The sequence below is a fragment of the Telopea speciosissima genome, chromosome 7 (assembly GCF_018873765.1).
Source record: "Telopea speciosissima isolate NSW1024214 ecotype Mountain lineage chromosome 7, Tspe_v1, whole genome shotgun sequence".
NCBI lineage: Eukaryota > Viridiplantae > Streptophyta > Magnoliopsida > Proteales > Proteaceae > Telopea > Telopea speciosissima.
Window position 1 is genome coordinate 18,973,729 of NC_057922.1, and position 24,750 is coordinate 18,998,478.

The following is a 24,750-nucleotide window of genomic DNA, read 5'->3' on the forward strand; positions in this document are numbered from 1 at the left end:
TTTGACGGCACCCACGGCTGCTGCCCAGCCTCCTTTGACTGATGCCCAACCTCCTTTGGATGATGTCCAACCTCCTCCGGCTGTTCCTCCCTTACCTAATGGGAATCCTTTACAGGGGGAGACCATAGAAAATAGTGTTGTTCATGTTCCTATTCAGGGGGAGCTGACTCCAGTCCAGAGAACTATTGGTGCATTTCAGAAGAGAATTGACAATTCCAACATACTCACCTACACAAGGGGCAGAACCAACAGAGGGCAGTTGCAATCCCCTTTAGCACCAATACCCATCCAATTGCCAGCTCCAGATCCAGATCCTCCATCTCCTGGTAATCCCTCTTCTTCCGACCTACCTATTGCTCACCGCAAAGGTACTAGGACTTGTACTTTACATCCCATATCTCGTCTTGTTTCTTATAGCTCTCTTTCTCCATCTTTTCGTGCTTTTGTATCTTCTCTTTCTTCTGTTTCGATTCCTAAAACTTGGCAGGAAGCATCTACAGATGGAAAGTGGAAGGCAGCAATGTTGGAAGAAATGAGAGCACTGCATAAAAATAATACATGGGAGCTTGTGACTCTTCCTCCGGGAAAGAAACCAGTTGGATGTAGATGCGTCTTCGTGGTCAAAACAAGGCTGATGGTTCTGTGGATCGATATAAGGCACGTCTGGTTGCAAAGGGGTTCACTCAAACTTATGGAGTTGACTATCAGGAGACCTTTGCACCAGTGGCGAAGCTCAACACTGTCCGGGTGCTATTATCTTATGCTATAAATCTTGGGTGGGATCTTCAACAGTTAGATGTCGAGAATGCCTTCCTCCATGGGGAGCTTGAGGAGGAGGTATATATGGACATTCCACCAGCTTCTCTCGATGACAGACCAAGGGCAAGGTCGTCAGAGATCAAGCGTGCACTTTATGGGCTGAACATACTACCTAGGGCATGGTTTCGCGATTTCACAAGGCTATGATTTCAGCAGTTATAGGCGAGTAATGCTGATCACACTTTGTTTATCAGACGAGTTGGTGACAAGGTAACTCTTCTCATAGTCTATATGGATGATATTGTGGTCACTGGTAATGATGGTGATGCTATCAAGGATTTGAAGCTCCTCCTTGGCCGTGAGTTTGAGGTCAAAGATCTTGGTCCTCTGAAATATTTTCTAGGGATAGAAGTTGCTCGCTCTTCAAAGGGCATCTTTCTTTCTCAAAGAAAATATGTCCTTGATCTATTGACTGGCACAGGGCTGCTAGGTTGTCATCCTTCAGATACTCCTATGGAAGCTACTACAAAACTTAGGGAGAAAGAGGGTGAGCCTGTTGACAAGGGTATTTATCAGCGGTTAGTGGGCAAGTTAATCTACCTTTTCACACACGACCGACATTGCGATTCTTTGTGAGTTTGGTGAGCGATTCATGCATGATCCCTATTCCTCTCATATGGATGCAGTCCGTCGTATTTTGAGGTATTTAAAGTCTGCTTCAGGAAAGGGAATCCTTCTATCTCCCACGGGTCACCTTAAGATTGAAGCCTATACTGATGCCGATTGGGCTGGTTCTCCTGACAGGAAATCCATCTCTGGTTACTGTTCCTTTGTTGGTGGGAACCTTATCACATGGCGTAGCAAGAAGCAGAATGTTGTGACCAGGTCCAGTGCTGAAGCTGAGTTTCGTGCGATGGCCCAAGGAATTTGTGAACTTCTGTGGCTTAGAGGATTATTACAGGATATCGGTGTTGCTATCCATCTTCCCATGATGCTTTATTGTGACAATCATAGTACTATATCTCGCGATATATCGGTATCTCGGGCCTACCGAGATATCCGAAATATCCGAGATATCGTGAAATATGACCGAAATATTGCATTTTTTCTGCAATATTTCGGGGGTCCATCTCGGGGGGTATTTGGCCATATCTAGGCCTGAAACTTCATGGACAGCCTTATTTAAGCTTAATAAACACATTTAAACCATAAAATTGTAAAAATGTGAATTCAAATTGGTGTTTTGGGCTTGCACCCTTGATTGACATACGGTCGCCGACCCTAATGTATAAATAGTTAAATACACATAGATTAGGCAGTTAATATTTAATAATAGTATTTAACTTCATCACATATCAAGTTAAAGCCAATACACATTGATGAGTGCCATGATTCTCATAAACTCCATAATATTCAATAACTCGCTTAAAGCCTTAAAGGCAATACACTAAGTGTCAAAGTTAGTAAGTCACAAGACTCGCAACTCGCAAGTCACAACTCACAAGTTCATAGATCAATGAAATCACAACTTAAGTTACAAATTACAAGTGCTAAACGCTAATAGTAGTTCTTTGTGCCTCCCTGGATCAATCCCACTCATGCCTCGCCGAGTCGACGTCCATTGCTCTCTGTTTGAAGGACATATGTGGACCACGGTATAGAATCGGAGAAGAAACGAGTGTAGTCATCCACAAGTGTCACGTAAATGGAATCATCAACATATCGTAGGTAACCTATCCTAGGATATAAACTAGGGTTACCAATGGATCCATCGTGAAGAAGATGATCCACTGTGATATGATGTTGGCGCCGGCGCAAGAGGCGATGGCATTGGCTGCATGTATGGCTGGTGAGGTTGGTAGCTAGGTCCGCTAGGGTATGCAAAGATGTTATCTACAAAAGATGATCCAAGATGTCCCGGGACGGGATCGGTAGTCATAGTCCCCTACCCCACTAAACTGCCCATATGATGATGATCCATATCCATATCCACCGTAAGGTTGTGATGCACCATAATCCGATGCCAATGGAGTGGTATGTGCAAAAATTAAAATAATTATTTAAGAGCAGAAAAATAAATCCGACACCGTGAAGCCGTAGATCGGCCATTGGTGTCTAACATATATTTAATTCATTACCATCTAAGTCATATTACCCCTAATTATTTCCTATTTTAATTGTAGGAAAATGAATTTTTAAAACCAGAAAATTAAAAAAAAAAAATACATATGGAAAAAAAATTTCGACACCGTGAGGATATAGATCGGCCTCCGGTGTCTAACATATATTAATATCATCACCATCCAACAAAATTTGTACATAGTCTTTTCAAAAAAATAGTTTTAGAGGAATAGAATTTACCTTAAATAGTGGAAAAAGGCTTGGATGATGAGCTTAGATGACCCTCCGATGAGTTTACCGGCGAAAATCCGACAACAATGTGCTTGAACAATGGCTAGAGTGTTGGATGAGAGCTTGGAAGAGTGGAAGAATAGGCAAAAGACTGAAATTCCTTAGCAAATGCAGCTCTCGGTCGAAATATGGACCGAAATCTGCGAAATATTGTATTAAAGCCCCCCTTCACGTGACACTTTAAGCCAAAATACCATATTTCGCCGATATCTCACGAGATATCGAGATATCGAGATATCGTCGATATTTCACGAGATATCGTCGATATCTCACGATATCTCACGAGATATCGACGAAATATGGTATTTTTTCATTTCGACCTGATTTCGCATCTCGGTAAGCTCGAGATATACGAAATTAAGCGATATTTCGGCGAAATATCGCGAGATTTTGAACCATGGTGACAATAAAGCAGCCATTAGCATTGCTCATAACCCTGTCCAGCATGATCGTACTAAACACGTGGAGGTTGACCGACATTTCATCAAGGAGAAGCTTGAGGCCGGCCTCATTTGTGTTCCTTTTGTGAAGTCTACTGATCAACTGGCTGATGTGTTCATTAAGGGACTGAGTAGCAAGCTGTTTCATCCTATCTTAGTCAAGTTGGGCATGCATGATATATATGCTCCAACTTGAGGGGGAGTGTTAGATATATGGCCAGAATACCGTGGGGGTATTCTGGACCTTTTCTTTGTTATTTTATTAGTTTTGTATTATGTGGTTTAGTCCCACATTGCTCATGTACATATTTTACTATTCTATTATTCTTATAAATAAGAAGGTGCTTGGGATGAATTAATCATCCAAGCATAGAGTTCTAATTCAGATCCACTTAACAACATCTTTATTTATTTAGTTAGTTTTTACTCCTGTACAGTTTATGTTCTTTGTTCTAGTTACACCAACATGGCAACTTTGTTGCCGCACATAATCATGGCCTTCTGCATTAAGGCCTTCATCCATTCTTCAAATTTGAAATCCTCTACAATTTCAGTTACCTTTTCCAGAAAAAATAAAAAATCCTCTATAAGTTTGTGAGCTCCTTTTATGTTAATAGCTTTTGTTCATAGATACACTGTGTGATTTGTAATGTGATATTCATTAATGATTCCCTGATAAAGACATTATCTACTGAATTACTGCATCACATTCCCCGCCATTGTTTCACAGCCTGGAGGGTCTTCACCAACTGTCTTCCAACCCAGTCTTTCCTTCACAATCGCCAGATCTCTCTCTCCCTCGTGCTGCCTATGCTGGAACAATTTGGAAGGCTCTGATCACCTCTTCTTCGGCTGTCCTACCTCAGCTGCCATTTGGAAAGGCATTTTGTCCAAGTGCTGGCCGGCCCCTAGAAGAATCCTTCCTTTCTCTCGTGAGTGGATTTGGATTGGTATGACATTTGCTGGCTCCTCTATCTGTGACACAGTGGGAAAGATGGCTTTTTGTGCTACTCTCAATCATATTTGGATGGAGTGTAATATCAGGAAATGGACCTCCAACTCTCGGTCTTATCAACAGATTTGGGACTCCATTTCTTTCGAAATTAAAGCGAAATTGTCGTCAGCCCCTCCCTCTTCTTGTTCTGACACCCCAAGGAACAGGCTCATTGTTGTATCCTGAGGTCTCCCTTCTGTTTCTGTTGGCCCAGCCTCCTCTTAGTTGTGGCCTTGGCTTGCTTGTTTGTTGCTGCCTCTAAGGGGCTCTTGTATTCTTGTTTCTCTTAGTAATTTAATTCTTTTATTCACCCAAAAAAAAAAAAACTAGATGGCCCTCTATTGGAAGAATCTATGCTGGTTTGGATCTTTATTAATCTTTACATTTGTAACCATCCTATTAGAACTGTGCTTAATGTATAGCTCATGGATTCGAACATTTACCTTTGGCCATATCTTATACTTTGGGAGAACATGAGAGATTGTTCTGTAATAAATACATCTGTTTTTTACATTCTTAGATCTAACAGATGTTTAACTGGTACTGATTATTCTTTTAGTCTTCAATGTTTCTGATCTAGAACTTTGTGCTGTTAACAGTATGCAATCAGTCAACTCAATAGACTGGAAGATAGCATTTGGGAGAGGTGGACAAAGAAAAGGCCTCGTGACAATTTTAGCATCAGTATATTCCTAAAACTGAAAAAGAATTTACTTTTTCGTTCTTTTAATTATCTGTTATTAGTAATACTTTGTATCTTTCCATGGACAAAAATCTTGTCCCGTCAAGTCTGGTGGCCCTACCTTAGGTAGCAATTACTTATTTTCATTGCTCTCTCTTTGAAAGTGTTTAGTAGCTGAGTTCATTGGTATTACTATGAGAGGCGAAATATGATTTGTGGTGTTACTAAACCTTTTCAACAAAGGACGTTGTCAAAATTTACAAGAAACATTTTCTTGAGGTTGTTACCTTGTGCGCATATCTGTTGAGCCTATTCACAAAATTTGGTCACCTACATGATGCTTGATTTAGGGTTGGTAGGAAACTTTATTTGGAGCCTACAAATTTATCTTTTTCTTCTTTTTTTTCAAGTGAAACGTATCCCTGCATAAATATATTAAGGGAATACTGTGTAACTTAACCATAGACATGCTACTCACAGAGAGGGGGTGGAAGAAAAAACTGAAAAACCTTAGTCATAGGCATGTTTTGATCCAAGACACAAGTGCGGCATTCAACGACATGGCAAGGCGAGATAAGATAATGGTCATGATGATGACTATAACATTAAGGGAAAATTATAGTATCTCTCCATCGAATCAAATTAGCCAAAGGTGTGCATTCATGAGCCCATGCTAAAGTTTCAATCAATTCCTGCCAATTCTTAATTCTTGAGATGGGGAATAGATAAGATTTGAATCGATTGGGTTATGCCTAAAGGCAAGAGGGCGTTGAACCATAGCATTGAAGGGGTCTGCACCTCTGAGTGACCAAACATCGCCGCCCTTGCTGATATCAGAGTGCTGTCGTCTACCTGTTAGCAGCACTGCCATGAGCGATGTTTTCACCAAACCAGCCATTTCATTGGGGTTTGGGAGAGGAGGGAAAGTTCAGTTCATATAGTATGCTGCCCTACCTACCATATGTGATGCCTTAGTTGCTGCTGCTACGAAGATGAACTGAGGTCTCTTGATCTGAACTACATATATCTGCCCCATAATCCCATATCGAAGTATCCATCCATATTTCAAGGTGTAATCTGGGTTATTAGTCATTCAATATGGCGGTACTCTGTTTTTTCTCCAGATTTGGTTTTTGAAATTATTCTTCATGAAGTGGGAATCCTCTTTGAAGCTTCTAGGGTTTGATTTACATCATCAAGCAGTCCTTCGGTATTTTATTCAACCTGATCCAAGCACCTACTGAGGTGCTATAGATCTTCACAAAAAAAGCTGATGGTACTCTGCTTTTAGATACTTTGCTGGACAGGTTTGACCTCCAGATTTTATCAATCTGACCTTCAGATCAGATCATGGTTTTGGGTATTTAAAGGGCACTTAGAAACTGGCCTTTGACCAGGATTTTCACCAGATCAGGTCTTCTGACCTCATGGTATCTGCAATCTCTTATTATTCTGGATTTTTCCTCAGTAACGTCTATTGTCACTGCTGAATCTATTATTTCTCAGATTTTTTTTGTTTTTATTTGCTGCTTCTGATCAATTGATTAAGACCATTATCCATTGCTGCTTCCCTCTGAGTGACCTGGTCTTCTGATCAATTGATGAAGACCATTATTCACTGTTGCTATTGTCATCTGCTCTTCTGTTCAGTTGCCTCGGTGTGTCTTGAGTTATCATTTCCTCAACATGGAGACTAATGTAGTCCTAGATAGACAAGGGTCTACTAGGAGCCAGGTAATTCAGGATCTCACAAATCTGCCGGCCGATTGGGGCAGAAATGGGGAATTAGGACAGAATTAGGGTTAGGTTTAGGGTAAGAGGGTTGAATCTTATTTGAATAAACTAGGCAGGTTTTTAGGAGTCTAGTGATGTAGGATTGATAAGGTTTGAGTGAGGAATAGAAATTCAGAAAATTAGGGTTAGGATTTTGGGTTTTGAGAAGGAGGTGAGTGGTGAGTTTTAGGGTTTAGAGTTGGAATTTGGGTGAGGGCTTAAGGTCGAGTACTAGGGAAAGTAGTAAGGTGGTTCGGCTGAAGTTTGAGAGAATTCTGATGGTTGGATTGGTCTAGGGAGGTTTTAGGGTTTTAGGGTTTTATTGAAGGTGAGGGGGATTAGGGTTTAAGTGATGGAATGGGGCAGCAACCAGGATCGAGTGTAGGTAAGGCTGTGAAGGTACTGTAGTTGAAATTTGAGTGTAAACTGATGGGAGAATTGGGCTGAACAGGAATTTAGGGTTTAATGGAGATCGATTGGGAATAAGTAGGGCTTAGGCTGGAGGATTAGAAGAAGAAGGATAAATGCTGTAACTGTAAATTACTTACTTGAAAACTGATCTTCAAGGCAGCAGCAGCTTGAAGAAGATTGTGTCTCCTGATCTTCAAGATGCAAGGAGTTAAGAAGGAGATCCTCCCGGTCTACAAGACGCAAGGAGTCGATTGGAGATCCACCAATCCCTTTCACCTTGATATTACTCACAAGGTTACTCTCAAAGGAGCAAGGTAGCAGCAACAATGGCAGCAAGCATAAATGATTTTTTTTAAAGTCTGAATTGTGGGGGAGCCTCCCACGAATTTTATTTTTTTTTGGTGAATATAATCTATTACAGAACCCCAGGAGGGGGCAGGGAAAAAAGGGGGGAAGGGGATATACAAAGAGGAAAGGGTCAGAGAGAGAGGGGGGCAGCCGAGAGCCAACCTACGCAGAGGTGGGGGCCTGCAAAAGAGAAAAATCAAAATCCTAGGATACAACAATATTCCAGTTCCTTAGGGTATCAAGAATGGATCTATGAGGGATAAACTGAGCTTGGAGGAGACATCGAAGGAGATGGCTTTCCAAATCATATCAAAAGATCTAGAGTTGGAAGTCCATCTCCTAAGATTCCTTTCCATCCAAATGTGGTAGATAGCAGAGCCAAAAACAAGCTTTCCGACAATGTCACATATAGTGTCTCCAGTAAAGGTCATATCCAACCAGAGCCATTCCCTAGCAAAGGCGAGGGGTCTCCTGCTGCACGGCCAAATGGTTATGAGGGCTTTTTTCCAGATGGTGGAGGTAAATGGGCAAGCAGAGAAGAGATGGGCTATGTCCTCGGAGCCATTCCAACAAAAGATGCAAGAGGGGGAAACAGGGATGTGACAGTGGAGGAGTAAGGCTTAGGTTGGGAGACAAAGGCTAAGGGATCTCCAAACAGTGAAGCTATGGCGAGGTATATTGTTACACCCGCACCCGAAATATACCCCTATACCTCGGGGCACTTTAGACCTTACCAAAGGGTAATGCTTAGGTGGCTATGGTCAACATTAACGACCTTGAACCTAATATTTTATTATAAGTGTTCCCTCGAAGTCTTGAGAGTACAGGTCAATGCCCCGCAACTTTCCTTGAAGTTTGGGCCTTGACAGCAGCATCGGAGTCACGAACAGACTCACTCGAACTGATACCGCTCGTGGATCCGCCCGTGCTATTACCTGCCCTTTTGGTTTATTTTCCTATGGGACCCACCTCCCCGTGTCCCGGGGACCCGGACACCCTAATTAGATCCCCGGACCAGATGGACCCCCACCCTTACGATTAATTGGTTACTTGGGCCATGAAAGTAGGCCCACAAGGCTTAACTTAAATAAATAATGAGTTTTATTTATTTAAACCAAACAAACCTTAGAGGACAAATAGGTCTTATGGACTTAGGGTGAGCCCAAACATGACCTAACTAACTAAATGGACCAAACAAGACCTAAGACCTAATTAAACCCAAAAGACTAACTAGTGTTTGGGGGCACCTAACCAAACATGACCTAAGGCCCTTCTAACCCTTAAAAGATAACCTAAACCCCGTATTCCCTTATCTCTCCCCCTCCCAAGCAAACCGTGGAGGAGAAGAGACAAGGAAAGGAGGAGAAGAAGGAAGGAAGAAGAAGAAGTGGAAGTAGGAGAGGAATAGGAGGGGAAGGGAAGAGGATGGAAGCCATGCCAAGATGGTTGGCTGCCCCACATCTCCTCCTCTTGTTGTCCGAATAAGGCATGGAGAAGAGAGGAAGAAGAAGAGAAGGAAAGAGTAAAGAAGGCTCACCTAGCCTTGTCCTTGCTACCTCCATTGAAGGTAAGCCATCTCTCCTCCTCCATTTCTCTATTTATTAGCTTAGGGTTTTGCATTTTGAGCTTGAGCTGACCTAGGGTTCCATTTGGGACTCTAGGTGAAGCTCAGCCCTTACTTAGGAGCTCTAATGGTGCTGACCTAGACCCTGGTTCAAGCTCCTATGAGCTGCTTTGCAACCAATGCTGCTAATCCCTTGGTTTTAAACCATGAAACCCTATCCTTGGACTAAATGGAGCTAAATCCTTGTGTGATCTTGGATCCATGAGGTAAGCCTAGGTTCTAATGACCTTAAGGAGACCTAAGACACCCCCTCCATGACCCTGAGTGCTAGGGGTACTCCAAGCTTCAAGCTGGAGAAGAAGCCCTTTGAAATCTCAGAAAAGATTTTCGGCGGACGCACGATCGGAACCACCAGTCGTGGTACCGTCTATCAGTCCGCCCAGTGCAATCCCTGTGATTTGACTGGAACGGATGAAGGAACGGATTCAATCTGTTGCCTCCGCCCGTGGGTCAGTTCACTCTCGGGTATGTCTCAGGGATCGAACGGATGCAGGGGCGGATTAAGATGGCGCATCCCCCCATGGGTCCGCTTGCTCTCGGGTGTGTCTCAGAAATCGAACGGATTCAAGTAAGAAGTTCCGTCCGTGGATTCGCTCCTTGTATTTTTACCTTTTGGCCTGAACGGAGTCTGGGACGGACTCACCCTGTTGCTTCCGTCCGTGAGTCCACTCGTGCTGTCTTGGTTGAAACTTGATTTTAACCTTGGGGGCCTACATATGACCCCTCTACGCATCTTTTAATGATTGCTTTTGTGTTTTTTAGGCTACCCAACTCGATGGATAGCTGGTGCACCGGTGAGATTCATGTCAACCACGCTGGGTGACAACCGAGTTTGGTGAGTGGGTTTTGGGTGACTTGTTGGGTTTGAATATATATAATAAGCAATCTTAAGCATGCTATTATATACTGTAAGCATTGTGTGTATTGCATTATTTACCTCAATGGTGAACTGTTATAAATGTGATATTATTCTCACCATTGTATCAGGTGACGGTGCCGGGTGTGCCGGTACCGGAACCCCAAATTATTTAATTATGAAAACTGTTATATGCCATCCTGATCTGTATGTGTTGTGCCGTGCTGGTACCCGGGTACTAGATGGAATGGGATGTTGATGCACCCGGAATACCTCTCGGGACGATAGGACTTGCATGTAGTATATCTGTGGCTAAGATGCTTGCTCCCTTATGCTACGACCCTTACCAAAGGGGGTTTATGTGTTGGATAGTCTGAGCACCTGTTGCCTATGGAGGTGGGAGAGGCCAGGTCAGGGGTAGTGAAGGCTATCGGGGTCTGCCACTGGGTGATCGGATGGTTTCTACAGGCGTAGGCTCCCGTGTGATAATTGAGGTTTCCCTGGGGCGATAGGTTAAGTGACACTCAATGTCTCCCGAGTTATGACAGTAGCATACACTTGACTTATAGAATTGTGTGTTAGGTGGAAAATGAATCTAACATTAGCATGCATCATTCTGCTTGAAATTGCATATGTGTATGTATGTGCATTCCCCTTTGCTCCCTCACTAGCTGGTTTAGCTAACCCTGTTGTGCAACCCCTTTTTAGTTGATATGCAGGTAAACTCTTGATGAGCCCCGTTGGATGCGAATCAAGTGGAACTGGTGGCTGTGACTTGGTTGTCGGTGTACACCCAAGGATGGTGCCCTAATGGCGATTATTTATTATTTAATTTCTGTATTCATCCACAATCATGTATAAACTTTATGTTTAATTATAAGGAGAGATTGAATAGTTACAATTATTGAGATTGTACTATGTGTTATCATTAGAGAACTGATGCTCTATAATTTCACATGATTTCATTTAATTTTGCTTCCGCTAACTCTGTGATTCATAGTTATCAAGGCGTCGCCTAGCGTCCAGGCAAAAATCTGGGGGTATGGCGATGGGGCGCCTTATGGTATGTAAGAAAGGCGACCGCCTTGGTCACCAAGGCGTCTCCTAGGCGACCAAGGCGACGCCTTAGGACGCCTTGTGAGCAAGGCAGTCGCTTTTTGGTGTTTTTTTTTTTAATATTTTTGTTTTTTAACTTTTTTTATGTACTTTAAGTTATTCTAATTGAAAATATGTCATTGGTTGTACATTTTTGGTTTCATGCTGTGAGAAGCATGGAATCATATGTTAAACTTTAAAAAAAAAAAAACCAAAACCTAAATACCAATGCCAAACTCGATTCACCTAATCACCTTCGCGGGACATACCAAAATCAAAAAGAAAAAACGAAAGAGAAAAGAAGTAGCGCAGCAGCGACTTACAACTACTCCGACAGAGCTCAGCTCAGACCTCAGTCCTTCAAGGCTTCAACTCCTTCTCAGTCCCCATCCTCCACCGGTGTCCGGCGAGGCGGCGACTTGCAACGACTCTGTCAGAGCTCAGACCTCAGTCCTTCGACTCCTTCTCAAGTTCTCAGTATCGTGTTTTTTTTCCCTTTTTCCTTCTAAAATCTAAACCCCTTCCCCTTTTTAAGTTCTAACTTCTAACCTCTCCTCTCCATCGACGCCCCCATCTCAAGCATCCACCCCCACCAGCGAGAGAAGCAACCTCCACCCCTACCGGCGACATCTACAGCCTTGTAAGTATTTTGCTTTTTTTTTTTTTCTTCTTTTTTCCTTCTAAACCTAAACCCCTTCTAACCTCTCCACTCTCCATTGACATCTCCAGCCTTGTATGTTCTTCTGTTTGTTTCTAAAGAGGACCATGGACTGTGGAGTAACAGTTCCTTTAACTTCATTCAATCTTGTTTTTCTTTCTTTTCCTCCTTTTTTTTCACAAAATCGAATGATTTCTTTATTGGACTAAAATGAAGTGATCATAAGACCAGAACTTGTAAATATTTCATATTTATGAATGGTTTTGAACTTTTGATTGGGCCGCTCTCTTGGCTGGGAGGTCTTTAAGGTGTTTGTAGATATGCCCTACCCGTAGCCGACATGTCATGATTATGCTATTTTGCAATTCCTTGATTATGTACTTCAATTCTTTCATATTTATTTAGGATACAAGTAGAATGATATAAAAATTAATATGTTATTTATGCCTAATAAAATGGTTATATAAAAAAAAAACACTAGAACGCCTTGTTCGCCAAGGCGACGCCTTGAGGCCGCCCTATCGCCAAGGCGCTTAGGAAGGCCCTCAAATGCCATGGTCGCCTTGCCGCCTTGATAACTATGCTGTGATTGGAACCATTTATTCCACTTGGTACGTTCCTTGCTGTTACCACGATTGATGACTGGGTGGACTGTGGCTCGGGACATTGTATCTGTGATCCTGGTAGGTATTGGGATGACAAGTGTTGTCCCAATCACCCTCTATTTAATATAAAATATCTTCATCGGGATGGGGACGTAACATATATGGCCTTTGAACCAGACTAGCTTATGCCAAGAGACAGAGAGGCTAGGGTTCCTAAAAAAGTTCCAAGCCGAACTGGAGCTAAAGAGGCCGTTGGAGGGAAGCCAAATAGCCTTATCCGCATGAGCCGGGGAAGAGGGGGAGAGGGGGGGAGGGACGGCCAGATCTGAGAAAGGATGGTGGGGAGGGAGGAGGGAGGGGACCAAGAGCCTTGAGAAATAATGATTGAAAGAGGGGTAAATTTAGGAATGCCAGAGGAGTAGATTGATGTCGACCCAAAGACGTTGTAAAGGACTCCAAGAGGATGCCAAGGATCAAGCCAAAGGGAGGTGGAGGATCCGTTGACAATGGAGGAGGAGATGGCTCTAAGGGCGAGGGGGTGAAGGAGGAGAATCTTGCGCCAGATCCAAGACGAGTCAGAGGGGATGGGGACAATCCATAAGGAGTCCTTTTTGAGAAGATGGGAGTAAACCCAGTTAACCCAGATTGAGTCATGCTTGGAGGAAATTTTCCAGATGAACTTAAGGATACCCGCGATATTGGAGTCGCAGATGCGGCGAATGTCCAGGCCTCCTTCAGCTTTGGGAAGGCAAATGGATTTCCAACTGATAGGGTGGAGAAATTTGGAAGTTTCTTTCCCTTTCCAGAGGAAGGCACAGAGAAGCTGTTCCATAGGCACAAATCCTAATACAATCTAAATCCCTCCTTCACATAAATCGTGGAAGGGGTGTAACACTTTAATAAAAACTAAAACTTAAAAGATTCCTAGTCTACCAATAAAAAATAAGCACCTAACAATCAATAAGAATTAATCACTTAAATTGAACCAAGGCTGAACCGGTTCAATTTAAGTTACATGTAAACTGAAAAAATAAAGAGAGATGAACATTTAAAAAGAGACTTGGTGGTGGGATGATGAGGTCCAAGCAGCCATTAAGACTAAAAAAGATTGTTTTAAGACTTGGCAAAGGACTAACGAGGGAGAGGATAAAGTGAGCTATTATTCGGCCAGAAATGAAGCTCGAAAAATTGTGGGGAAAGCAAGATCAAAAAAATATGATGAACTTTATGAAAAGCTTAATACTAAGGAAGGGAAAAATGAGATCTATCGGATAGCTAAAATAAGAGAAAGGAAGAGCATAGATTTGGACCATGTTAGCTGCATTAAGAGCGAGGATGGTAGAGTACTAATACGGGATGCAGACATTATGGAGAGATGGGGTGAGTATTTTTATAATTTGCTAAATGGAGCTACCTCGACTGATGGGGTCACTTCGGAAGTGGAAAGCAATAGGCTTGAAGCCAACACACACCATGGATAGCTCCAACGAGTTGAAGAAGCCGAAGTTAAAAAGTCTCTATGAAAGATGAAGGTAGGAAAAACACCAAGACCGGATGAAATCCCAATTGAAGTGTGGAAGAGCTTAGTAGGAAGGGGGGTATCTTGGCTAACCAAGTTGTTTAACAAGATTCTAAGTACAAAGAAAATGCCAGATGATTGGAGGAGAAGTACTGTAGTTCCGATTTATAAGAACAAAGGTGACATCCAGAACTGCAATAACTATAGAGGCATTAAGCTAATGAGTCATACCATGAAACTTTGGGAGAAAATCATTGAAGCTCACCTGAAAAGAGATACTGATATATTGGACAACCAATTTGGTTTTATGCCAGGGAGATCCACGACAGAAGCTATTTACCTTCTAAGGAGGCTTATGGAAATCTTTAGAGCTCACAAAAGGAATCTATATATGGTCTTTATCGACCTAAAAAGGCATATGATAGAGTGCCTGGAGAGCTCATTTGGCATGTCCTAGGGAAGAGAAGGAGCTCAATTAACTATGTGGATATAGTTAAGGACATGTATGAGGGCGTGGTGACAAGTGTCAAAACTGCAGAGGGACAAAGTAGTGAATTCCCAATTACAATTGGGCTACACCAAGGATCAGCTCTAAGCCCCTATTTGTTTGCACTCATCATGGATGATTTAACTAGACATATTCAAGATGGAGTCCCTTGGTGTATGTTATTCGCTGATGATATTGTTTTGACAGATGAGACAGTGGAAGGGATTAATGCAAAGCTGAAACTATGGAGATCAAACTTGGAATCAAGAGGTTTTAAGTTAAGAAGAACAAAGACAGAATATATGATGTGTAACTTCAGGCAAACCAGGAGAGATGATGAAGTGGTGAAACTTGAGGAGAGAGAGCTACCACAAAGTGAATGCTTTAAATACCTAGGGTTAACCTTTAACAAAGAAGGTGATATAGAACATGATGTTTCCCATAGAATTAAAGTAGGATGGTTGAAATGGAGAGGAGAATCAGGAGTTTTATGTGACAAATGTATGCCTATTAACCTTAAGGGGAAATTCTACAGGACAGTAATAAGACCACCGATGATTTATGGGGCGGAATGTTGGGCAGTTAAGAAGAGTCATATAGATAAGATGAGTGTAGCGGAGATGAGGATGCTGAGGAGGATGTGCGGCAAGACCAGGAGAGATAGAGTAAGGAATGTTTGTATTAGAACCGAATTGGGAGTTGCACCAATCTAGGACAAACTTCGGGAGAGCCGCTTGAGATGGTTTGGTCATGTACAAAGGAGACCCACAGATACACCACGGATGCACCAGTAAGCAAGAGTGACCAGATTCAATTGGAAGGAACTAAAAGAGGTAGGGGCAGACCTAAAATGACATTTGGAGAAGTGGTAAGAAAGGATATGCATATGGTAGGGCTAGATCCTAGTATGACCGCGGATAGAGTTGTTTGGAGGTCAAGGACCCGTGTAGCCGATCCCGCGTAGGGGGATGTTCCTAGGATGCTGCTTTGACTAATGCTTAAACCCCCTTCTTTTTTTTCTTTTTTTTTTGGCCCTTTCGGATCCATGTAGCCGACCCCATTTAGTTGGGATAAGGTTATGGTTGTTGTTGTAAACTGAAAAAATAAACTAAGTATGGACAATAACTAAAGCTGAAATAAATTAAGTAATAAACTAAGGCTCCAAATACTAGGCCCTAATCTTAGGGCTTCTTCTTCTTCTTGCGGGTGCTTGGATCTGCATCAAAGACGTTTTGCGTCAGCAGCAGGGAAAGGGCGGAGGAGAGAGCATGAGTGGAGGTGGGGAGATGGGTTGTGTCGGCAGCAGGGGTGGGGGCAGAGTTGCAGGAAGAAGAAGAAAGAAGGGTATTTTGGGTATTAAAAGAACACTACTTACCCACGTCACGACTTAACAGACGGACGCTAACAGCATGGGTGTGAGTGTAATTGATTATACACTGTAGGGGTGGGGGCGTAATAATCAAAAATAGAGGGGAGGAATCTATAATTGGGGCAAAGTACAGGGAAGGGGGATGTAATTTTCCCTAACATTAATATAACTGTGGAATATTCGTCAAATACTAGTTACATTTCGGGTTTTATTTGACTAATTTTATCCAAGTATGTTTACTTCTACTTTCGCAAATCTTTAGGTAAGAATATTGAAATTTGAGTCTTATCCAAGTAACTTTACTTCTAGATGATTGTTATTCCTATAATTCATCTTTTACTGTATCAACTTAAAAGATTAGCAGCTTGCCACATCATCCATCAAAAGAATAACCATCTTTAACTGTATGATCTTCTTGGCATTTTATTTATAGAGAGGTCTGTAGATGATAAAATGCGAAGTTCTGTCCAGAAGGATGCATTTGATGGGAGTAGGAAAGATATTAATGCTGCTATTGACAGAATTTGTGAGTTTACAGGTAAATATTGTTGTGCCTTTCTAACAAACAGAATTTTTTATCGTTATGCACCAATCTGCTTTGGTAATCCTTGCAGGAACTAAAATTATCTTTTGGGATTTTCGGGAGCAATTTATTGACAACCTATACAAACCTAGTGTTTCACAGACCAGGTTGGAATCGCTAATTGAACCACTTGATGTGGTAAGGTTTCATCTCAGTAAGACTATTACTTTACATGCTGGCTGCTGCTTTAATATCCTGAAATGCATAACTACACATAGTGTGAATACCAATGTGGGGGAACCAGTTCCTACCGTTCATTGATTCCCAGCTGGGGTATTCTTCTGGTTAAAACTCAATCTGATTGGGTGACTGAGAAATTCTTTTATGAACATTTTTGGAGCTATTGCCATGCTTCTATGCCCATCCAGCAAAACGCTACAAATATATTCTCTATGATCACCTGCTCATGTCCAATCAAATGGGTGGTTGGTTGATCATTAACATTTCTGTCACAACTAAGTCATGAATTTCAAAAGATGTTTAATTTAATTTCTAGTGTGCATTTGTTTGGTGCTGTGACATAGCTTTTATCATTTTCTGCTGCAGGTATTAAATCAACTCTGTGATGTTATTGTAGAGCCGCTTAGAGATCGCATTGTGACAGCACTCCTTCAAGCTTCCCTGGTTTGTGCTTTACGCTTGCTGCTTTCAATGAGTTTCACTTTGTTTTTAGAATATATGATGATAAGTACACGGTATCCCCTGTCAGGATGGCTTACTACGGGTGATTCTAGATGGAGGCCCATCACGTGTGTTTTTCCCCAGTGATGCTAAGTTTTTGGGAGAAGATCTAGACATCCTTAAGGTATCTGAACCTTGCCGTTCTTGAATTGTCACTCTAATTTTTTGTACTGTTTATGGGCTACTGAGAATGCTTTTAAATGAGATGTACTTATTTCTTATAACATGTCTAAAATCTTATATATTAACTATTTTATCATCTAATGTATGATTACAAAGCTAGTATATTGGATAATTTATGTGAGGCTATATGATCTTTTAGAGGAAAATGGTCATAATACGTGAAGTATTTGGTTGAAGAGTAACCAGAGATGAGCCATTGGAAGCAATTCAAAGGTTTGGTTAGGATCTGTTAGTGAACTGAGAGAAACTGCATGATGCAGTTGCATTAGACATTAATCCCATACGGAGGCCTTTGCGCAAGCTTGGAAGGTCCATAAGGTGCTGGTGGCCTTCAATTGGGTTGAAATTGACCTTTGGGTAGTCATATTATAGGTTGGGCCTTTTATTTTTTATTGATTTTCATTGGGCCTAATTTATAAGCGCATAAAGTGGGGATAAAGTTAGTACACAGGATTAGAGTCAAGTGTTTGAGTTAGATTAGAATGCTTAATTGCTAGATAGAGATTTGTTTTAGGTTTATTTACTTTATTGAGAGTGCAAGTGTGATTTGGAGTCCTTTTATGAGTCAATTTAGGAATTTTAGAAGGTCTTTATATGTGTAATACACCCACCATCAATTAGAAAAGATTTGAGTAAAGAATATGAGCTATTTTAAGAGTTTTGGTGTTGTTGAGCAGTGCATACGGGATTGATATCCCATACCTGATTTCTTCTTTTCTCTTCTTTCTCCCAAGAAGATCGATCTCATCTCTTTTCCCTCTCATTCCATCAATCTGATTTCCTTCCTTAAACACCGCAATTGCTTCCTTTATCTCATATCTAATCATAAATTTGTTCATTGGGCCCGCTTGCATTTGAGATCCATACTATAGAAGCTTAAGAGCTTTTCTAGGATGGACAATGATCTTGTTGGACAATCTCAGATGGTCAAAATGGAGAAGTCTGAATTTTTTTTTTTAGATAGCCAAAATTAAAGCAAAATATTTCAATGGTTCAATCCCCGCCCCCCTTCCCCCCCCCCCCCCCCCAAAAAAAAGAAAAAGAAGAGGTTTAAACCTCTCTTCCAGAATATGCGGACCTTAATACCCCAAAGAATGAAGATATTAATTTGCTACTCCACTTATCAGCAAGGGGGAGCACCCATCCCGGTGCCAGCCTTTGGAGCTCCAATCAATATCACGGGCGGGGCCCCAGCGCAAGGCTAGATGCTCACTATATGTATTTTTTTTGGTGGATCTGTGGTTCTATGGTATGGAGGCCAAAGAGAGGTGGGTGGTTCCAAATTCCAATGGCGTGGATGAGTTGGGATCTTTTCTGCAGCACCACGAATGTCCAGTTGTGCGTTTTGGACTCTTTCCCATACAAGAACAAACTGATGCTAGATACAGCACTCTGACATACTTATAAAAGCTCTGTAAGAGGCACGTCAAAGTAGCAATCGAAGGTCAGCGATTTCGCTGAAGTCAAAGAGGCAGGTGCCTCTGCTGCCGTCACACGAACCATTTATGATGGCCGCGTCTGGGTGGATTGTGGTGCTACCATTCCTTTAGGATACCTTTCGGCTTCAGTAAAAACTCAGGGATAAGAAGCTTTCATCGTAGGTAAGGCAAAGCGCTCTCTTTTAAGGAAGCATCTAGTTCCATCTCTGTTGAGAATTGTCACCTAATTTCTTGTGTAGAAGGGTGTCACCTCTTGGGAAATACCCCAATGTATCTTTGAAAACGAGTATGTGATCAGGTTGAGAGACCCCTCCCAGAGCATTGGAGTAAGCTCACCCATAAGTCGAATCTGAAGCAAGTGCGACAGGAAGAGTTATTTTTTTTTTGGGTGAATAAATAATCTATTGCCAAAGCCCAAGGGAGGCGAGAGGAAGAGAGGGGGGATATACAAAGGAAAGAGGGGGGGGAAGAAACAAGCCCTGAACCCAACTAAGGGGGGGTATGGGGCCATAAAAGAGCAATATCTAAACCCCACGAATCAACAATATGCCTGTTCCTTAGGGAGTCCAAAAAGGCCTTTTGAGGCAGGAAACTCAGCTTTGAGGAGACATCCGAAGAGATGGCTTTCCAAATCAAGTCGAAAGACCTATAATTGGAGGTCTATCTCCTAAGGTTCCTCTCCATCCAAATGTGATAAAGGGCGGCACCAAACACAAGCTTGCCAATAGTGTCACAGATAGAGCAACCAGAGAAAGTCATGACCAGCCAGAGCCACTCTCTAGCGAAGGGGAGGGGTCTCCTGCTATGAGGCCAAATAGACGATAGGGCTTTTTTCCAGATGGAAGAGGTAAAGGGGCAAACAAAGAATAGGTGGTCAATGTCTTCGGAACCACTCCAATAAAAGATACAAGCAGGGGGGACAGGGATTCTTCGGTGGCGGAGGAAGGCTTGGGTCGGGAGGCAAAGGTTAAGGGCTCTCCAGGCTAAGAAGCTATGGTGAGGGATGTGACCTTTGAACTAGACTAGCTTGTGCCAAAGGACAGTAGGGGCATGGGTCCTAACAGAGTTCCAGGCGGATCTAAAGCTAAAAAGGCCGTTTGAGGAAGGGAGCCAAATAACCTTGTACGAATGAGAAGGGAGGAGGGGGGAGAGGGGAAGGGAATGCCAGATCTGGGAGAGGATGAGGGAAAAGGCGGAGGGGGGGGGACCAGGATCCATAGGAGATAATGGAGGAGAGGGGGCCAGACTTGGGAATGCCGGAGGACTAAATTGATCAAGCCCCAAAGAAATTATAGAGGACCCCATTAGGGTGCCAGGGGTCAAGCCAAAGGGAGATGGAAGAACCATCAGCAATAGTAGAGGAAGTGGCTCTGAGCACCAAGGGCCGGAGGAGGAGGATTTTGTGCCAGACCTAGGAGGAATCCGAAGGGATGGGGACAGTCCAGATGGAGTCATTTTTTAGGAGATGGGAGTAAACCCAGTGAACCCAAATGGAGTCATGTTTGGTGGAGATTTTCCAAATAAGCTTCAAAGTACCCGCAGTACTGGAGTCGCGGATACGACAAATGCCAAGGCCTCCTTCCAATTTGGGAAGGTAGATGGATTTCCAGCTGACTGGATGGAGGAAATTGGAGTTTCCTTCCCTTTCCAAAGGAAAGCACAGAAGAGGGATTCCATGGCTTTCATGGTAGCTTTGGGAAGGCCAAAGATGCCACACCAATATATGTAAGAAGATTGGAGAACCGATCTAATGCATTCAAGCCTACTAGCATAGGAGAGAAGTTTGCCTTTCCAGAGCTGGAGACGCTTGTAGATACTATCAAGCATGGGGGTGCAATGATGGCTAGAGAACCTAGCAGGGATGAGGGGAGGCCCAGGTATTTCACTGGGAGGGAGCCCAAGGAAAAGCTTGTAAGGCGCACAAGGGTGTCTCTATTAGAATCTGAGATTCCAGAGAGAAAGAGCTAAGATTTGAGAAGGTTGGTACGGAGGCTAGAGAGACTCTCGAAGAGGTGAAGGGAAGACATGATAGCAGAGATAGAAGAGGGGGAAGCTTTAGAGAAGATCATTAGATCGTCTGCAAAGGCAAGGTGGGTGAGATTAAGGTGCTTGCATTGGGGAATGGGGGAGATAAGATGGAGGTCAGTTTTGGCTTGGATGCTTCTTGAGAGGACTTCCAAGGCCAAAGAGAAGAGGAAAGGAGATAGGGGGCAGCCTTGGCGAATCCCAACCTTAAAGCGGAAAAAGCCAGCGGGGGAGCCATTGACAATGACAGAGTAAGAGGGGGAGGAGATACAAGCAAGAATCCAGCGGATGGAAGCGGGGGGGAAGCCCATCTTGGATAACACATCGCAGATCATCTGAGGGAATCAAAAGCTTCGTGGAGGTCAATCTTCATAAGGGCTGTGGGCGAGTGGGATTTTCGGTCAAAACCACGCACAATTTCAGAGCAAAGGATGACATTATCCACAATGCTTCTGCCAGAAATGAAGGCAGATTGGTTGGGACTGACCAAGGATGGGATGACGAACTGGATTCTGTTAGCCAAGATCTTCGCAATGAACTTGTAAAGGAGATTGCAAAGAGAAATAGGTCCGAAATCAGACAAAGAGGAGGCTCCATCTTTTTTAGGGATGAGGCAAAGAAAAGTCTGATTGACCTGAGCAAGCTGGCTGGGGTTGAAGAAGAAGTTGCGGACGGCTTTGATCATATCCTCTTTAATATGGTCCCAGCAGCAAAGGAAAAACCCCATACTAAAACCATCAGGGCCAGGGGCCTTGTTGAATTTATGGGACAGGATAGCCTTAGAAATCTCATCATCAAAAGGGATGGCAAGGATAGATCTAGCCAGGGAGGAGGGGACAAATTTGTTAATGAGGTCTAGGGGAACGGGGGAGGAGGAGGGGAGGGGAGGGTTAAAGAGGGAAGAGAAGTAGGAGATAGCCTCGGACTTAATATTGAGGACGAAGGAGAGAGGGGATCCATCCCGAGCAATGAGCAAGGTGATCGGATGTGTTGTGAAAAATTAAGTAACCGCAAGCTCACAGTTTATCGTGTAGCCAACGGGTCGATCACATGGAGATGGATTCCACTTTATCTTTCCTTTTTTAAGTAAGGCGAAAGTGTACCAAATTAAGATGTTTAATTAAACTAACGAATCCTAACTCATAAGCATCTACGTCCTAACACACATCCATCTAACCTACTATGCATCTAACGCGGATTAACGAAATTGGATGAATAAATTACCATGGCCACATACAATCAAAATCTAAGAAATCAAAGAAATAAAATTAACGAATATTGCTTGAACCGGACTGAAGTTGATTGGCTTTCTCTACCACACTTGAATTCGCGTACCAAATCTGAAAAATAAAAATAAAAATTATTAAACTAAGAACTTAATATAGGGCATGAAGATGAGAGTAAAAAAATAAAATAAAATTCCGAAAGAATGGAAGAACTAGAGGGGATGAGAGTGAGGATAAAGTAAATAGAATGGAAGAAACAAGAGAAAGAGAATAAGAGAAAGGAAAAAAAAATTGAATCAATACTCCCTTCTACCAAACTTGTAATTGCATGTATTGAATGGGCATTTGATGGATGTAGTTGATGAAGCTTGAATGAACTTGCATGTCTTCCTCTTCCAAGTCTCTAAGTCCTCTCACAAGAATTAGAAACCTAGAACTAGAAAGCTTAAAATAAAAACTAGAAACTAGAAATTAAAGAGATTACAACCAAATTGAAGAACACTTATTGAATTAAACTACCATTAATAAGAATTACAACCTTTGAAATCAAATTCATAAAGCAAACTAGAAACTAAAAGCCAAAAATTAGAGGAAGAAGAAGAAAATTCTCATTAAAATTGAACACTTGTTACAAGCTCAACCCTTGTGTATTTATAGGGAAGGAGAAAGAAGAGAGAAGAGGAGAGGAAGCCTCCACAGTTTTGGATGGTTCCCTCCAAAAAAACGTTGGAGTTTGGAGAGCCCTTTCTCTCTAGGATAGGTTCTCCTAATTTATCTCCTACCATTAAAAAAAAAGATTACATAAAATATTATCCAAAAAAAATCGTTGGATGAGATGCTTTCCTTCTTATTTTTTTTTCTCTTTCCTTGTCTTTTCTTTCTCCCACGATTTGGGCTTATTGATGGTGAGATGGAGAGCTAGGATTAGATCAAGGGGAGGAGAGAGAGATGTAGAGAATTGAGAGAGAGAGTCCGTGAGAGATGGGAGAGATTGGATCGTGGAGGGCTTTTGGGAAGAGAGGAGATAAATTAGGGGATAGGGATTTTAAGGAGAGATGTGAGAGCCATGGAAAGGTTTGAAAAAAAACAAAATAAAATAATAAAAAAATTGAAATGGAAAGTAGATGGGAGAGAGGGTGGAAAGGGAGATAAAATAGGGGAGAGAGAGAGAAGAAGAAGTTAGGAAAGAGGGAGAGAGAAACGTGAGTGGGAGAGAGTTAAAGAAGTTAGGGAAGAGGGAAAGAGAAACGTGAGTGGGAGAGAGTATCCTTTTTTTAATTTTTTCTTTTCTCCTCTCCTATCTCTCATATTATTTCTCCTTTCTTTCTTGCGCAAATCCCATCTTGGCCGATCCTTGCTTGCAGCCCACTTTCTAGTCAAACTTCTAATTTGAATATGAAATTCCTCCTTTGTCCTTGGTTGCTTCAGTGAGAATTATTCCCATCCTACCCTTGGTCACATGTGAATAGGTGTAGGTCCCATGTGGCTTTTCTCTCTCCTCCAATAGTGAAAAATGCAAAAAAAGGGTAAATGTTGGAGAGGATCTCAACCCTTGATCATAATTGTCTTCTTTGATGTCAAAAATACCCTTGGAAAGTGGCAGATTGGCTTGGGCTTGCATTCCAGCTCATTCCTGACCCATTATTCTTTTCTGGCCCAAAAAGAATAATCGCTTGCATGATGGCCTAAACGAATGCGTACTTGAATTCCGTCACGTCCATCTTGCTCAAAATTCAGTCCTCTTTACAGCCATGGAAAGAAATATGGTGACTTTACGTGTAGATTAGGAGATACAGCTCCCGATAGCCCAGAATAGCATAAAATGACCAAAAACCTGAAAAATATAGAAAAGCACCCGAGTAACTCTGTTCAATGTGGTAAAATGCTTGCTTTATACCCTAAGATTTCATACATAAATGTGTTCATCAAGATGCATCAATCCTACACACAAGAGGGTGACTGGAGCAAGCTCCGGTGTAATCCTCCGATGCCAAAGTCAGTTTTCAGGGCAACCAGCCAAAAAAGAGATGGGTTAAAGAGAAGATGTAGAACCAAATCAAGGTTCTTCGACCTTGGTCGAATTATGTCATGAATTGGATCTAAGATAAAGAGTTGAGTTCAACCTGCCTTACCCAAAGTTTTCCTCTGATCTTTATAGATGATTGGGAGGATGCGCTTTGATTTGACATGATGGGACTTCCTGTGTTTTGCGTTCCAGACTTGATTGGCTTACGTAAGCATGCCTTAAATGCAAAGTGGGCTTGCCAAGAGATAATTGGCCCTTTCGGTGGATGTTGGATCATCCTAAGCATGCCTACATTAAATGCCGCTGAATCATAACATGACTTAATAAGTTGAGACGGGACGTACCTGTGATGTGGATAATGGAGGTCCGTTCTCCGTTTCCCAATGACGAATAATTGGTGCCTGCACGGTCTTGATATCTGTGTCAAATAATAGGTTGTGTCCTACTGAATAGTAGACTGCTAGTCTTTGGTTCCATAAACTTCTATGGATCAATATGGAACCCTGCCTCTTTTGGACCGACTTTAAAACTCACCACGTCGTGTCAATCATCCGT

At 42.3% G+C, this 24,750-nt stretch overlaps 1 protein-coding gene across 2 annotated transcripts in view; it reads left to right on the forward strand.

Annotated features, from left to right (window-relative positions):
• The window catches only part of LOC122667665 (protein unc-13 homolog), a 142,199-nt gene that overhangs the window by 107,259 nt on the left and 10,190 nt on the right, over positions 1–24,750 (forward strand). For both annotated transcript variants that reach the window (XM_043864037.1, XM_043864038.1), the window contains exons 21-25: positions 5,205–5,289; positions 16,466–16,570; positions 16,647–16,753; positions 17,162–17,239; positions 17,325–17,420. In XM_043864037.1, coding sequence (XP_043719972.1) covers positions 5,205–5,289; positions 16,466–16,570; positions 16,647–16,753; positions 17,162–17,239; positions 17,325–17,420 — 471 coding nt within the window. The remainder of the gene's footprint in view (positions 1–5,204; positions 5,290–16,465; positions 16,571–16,646; positions 16,754–17,161; positions 17,240–17,324; positions 17,421–24,750) is intronic.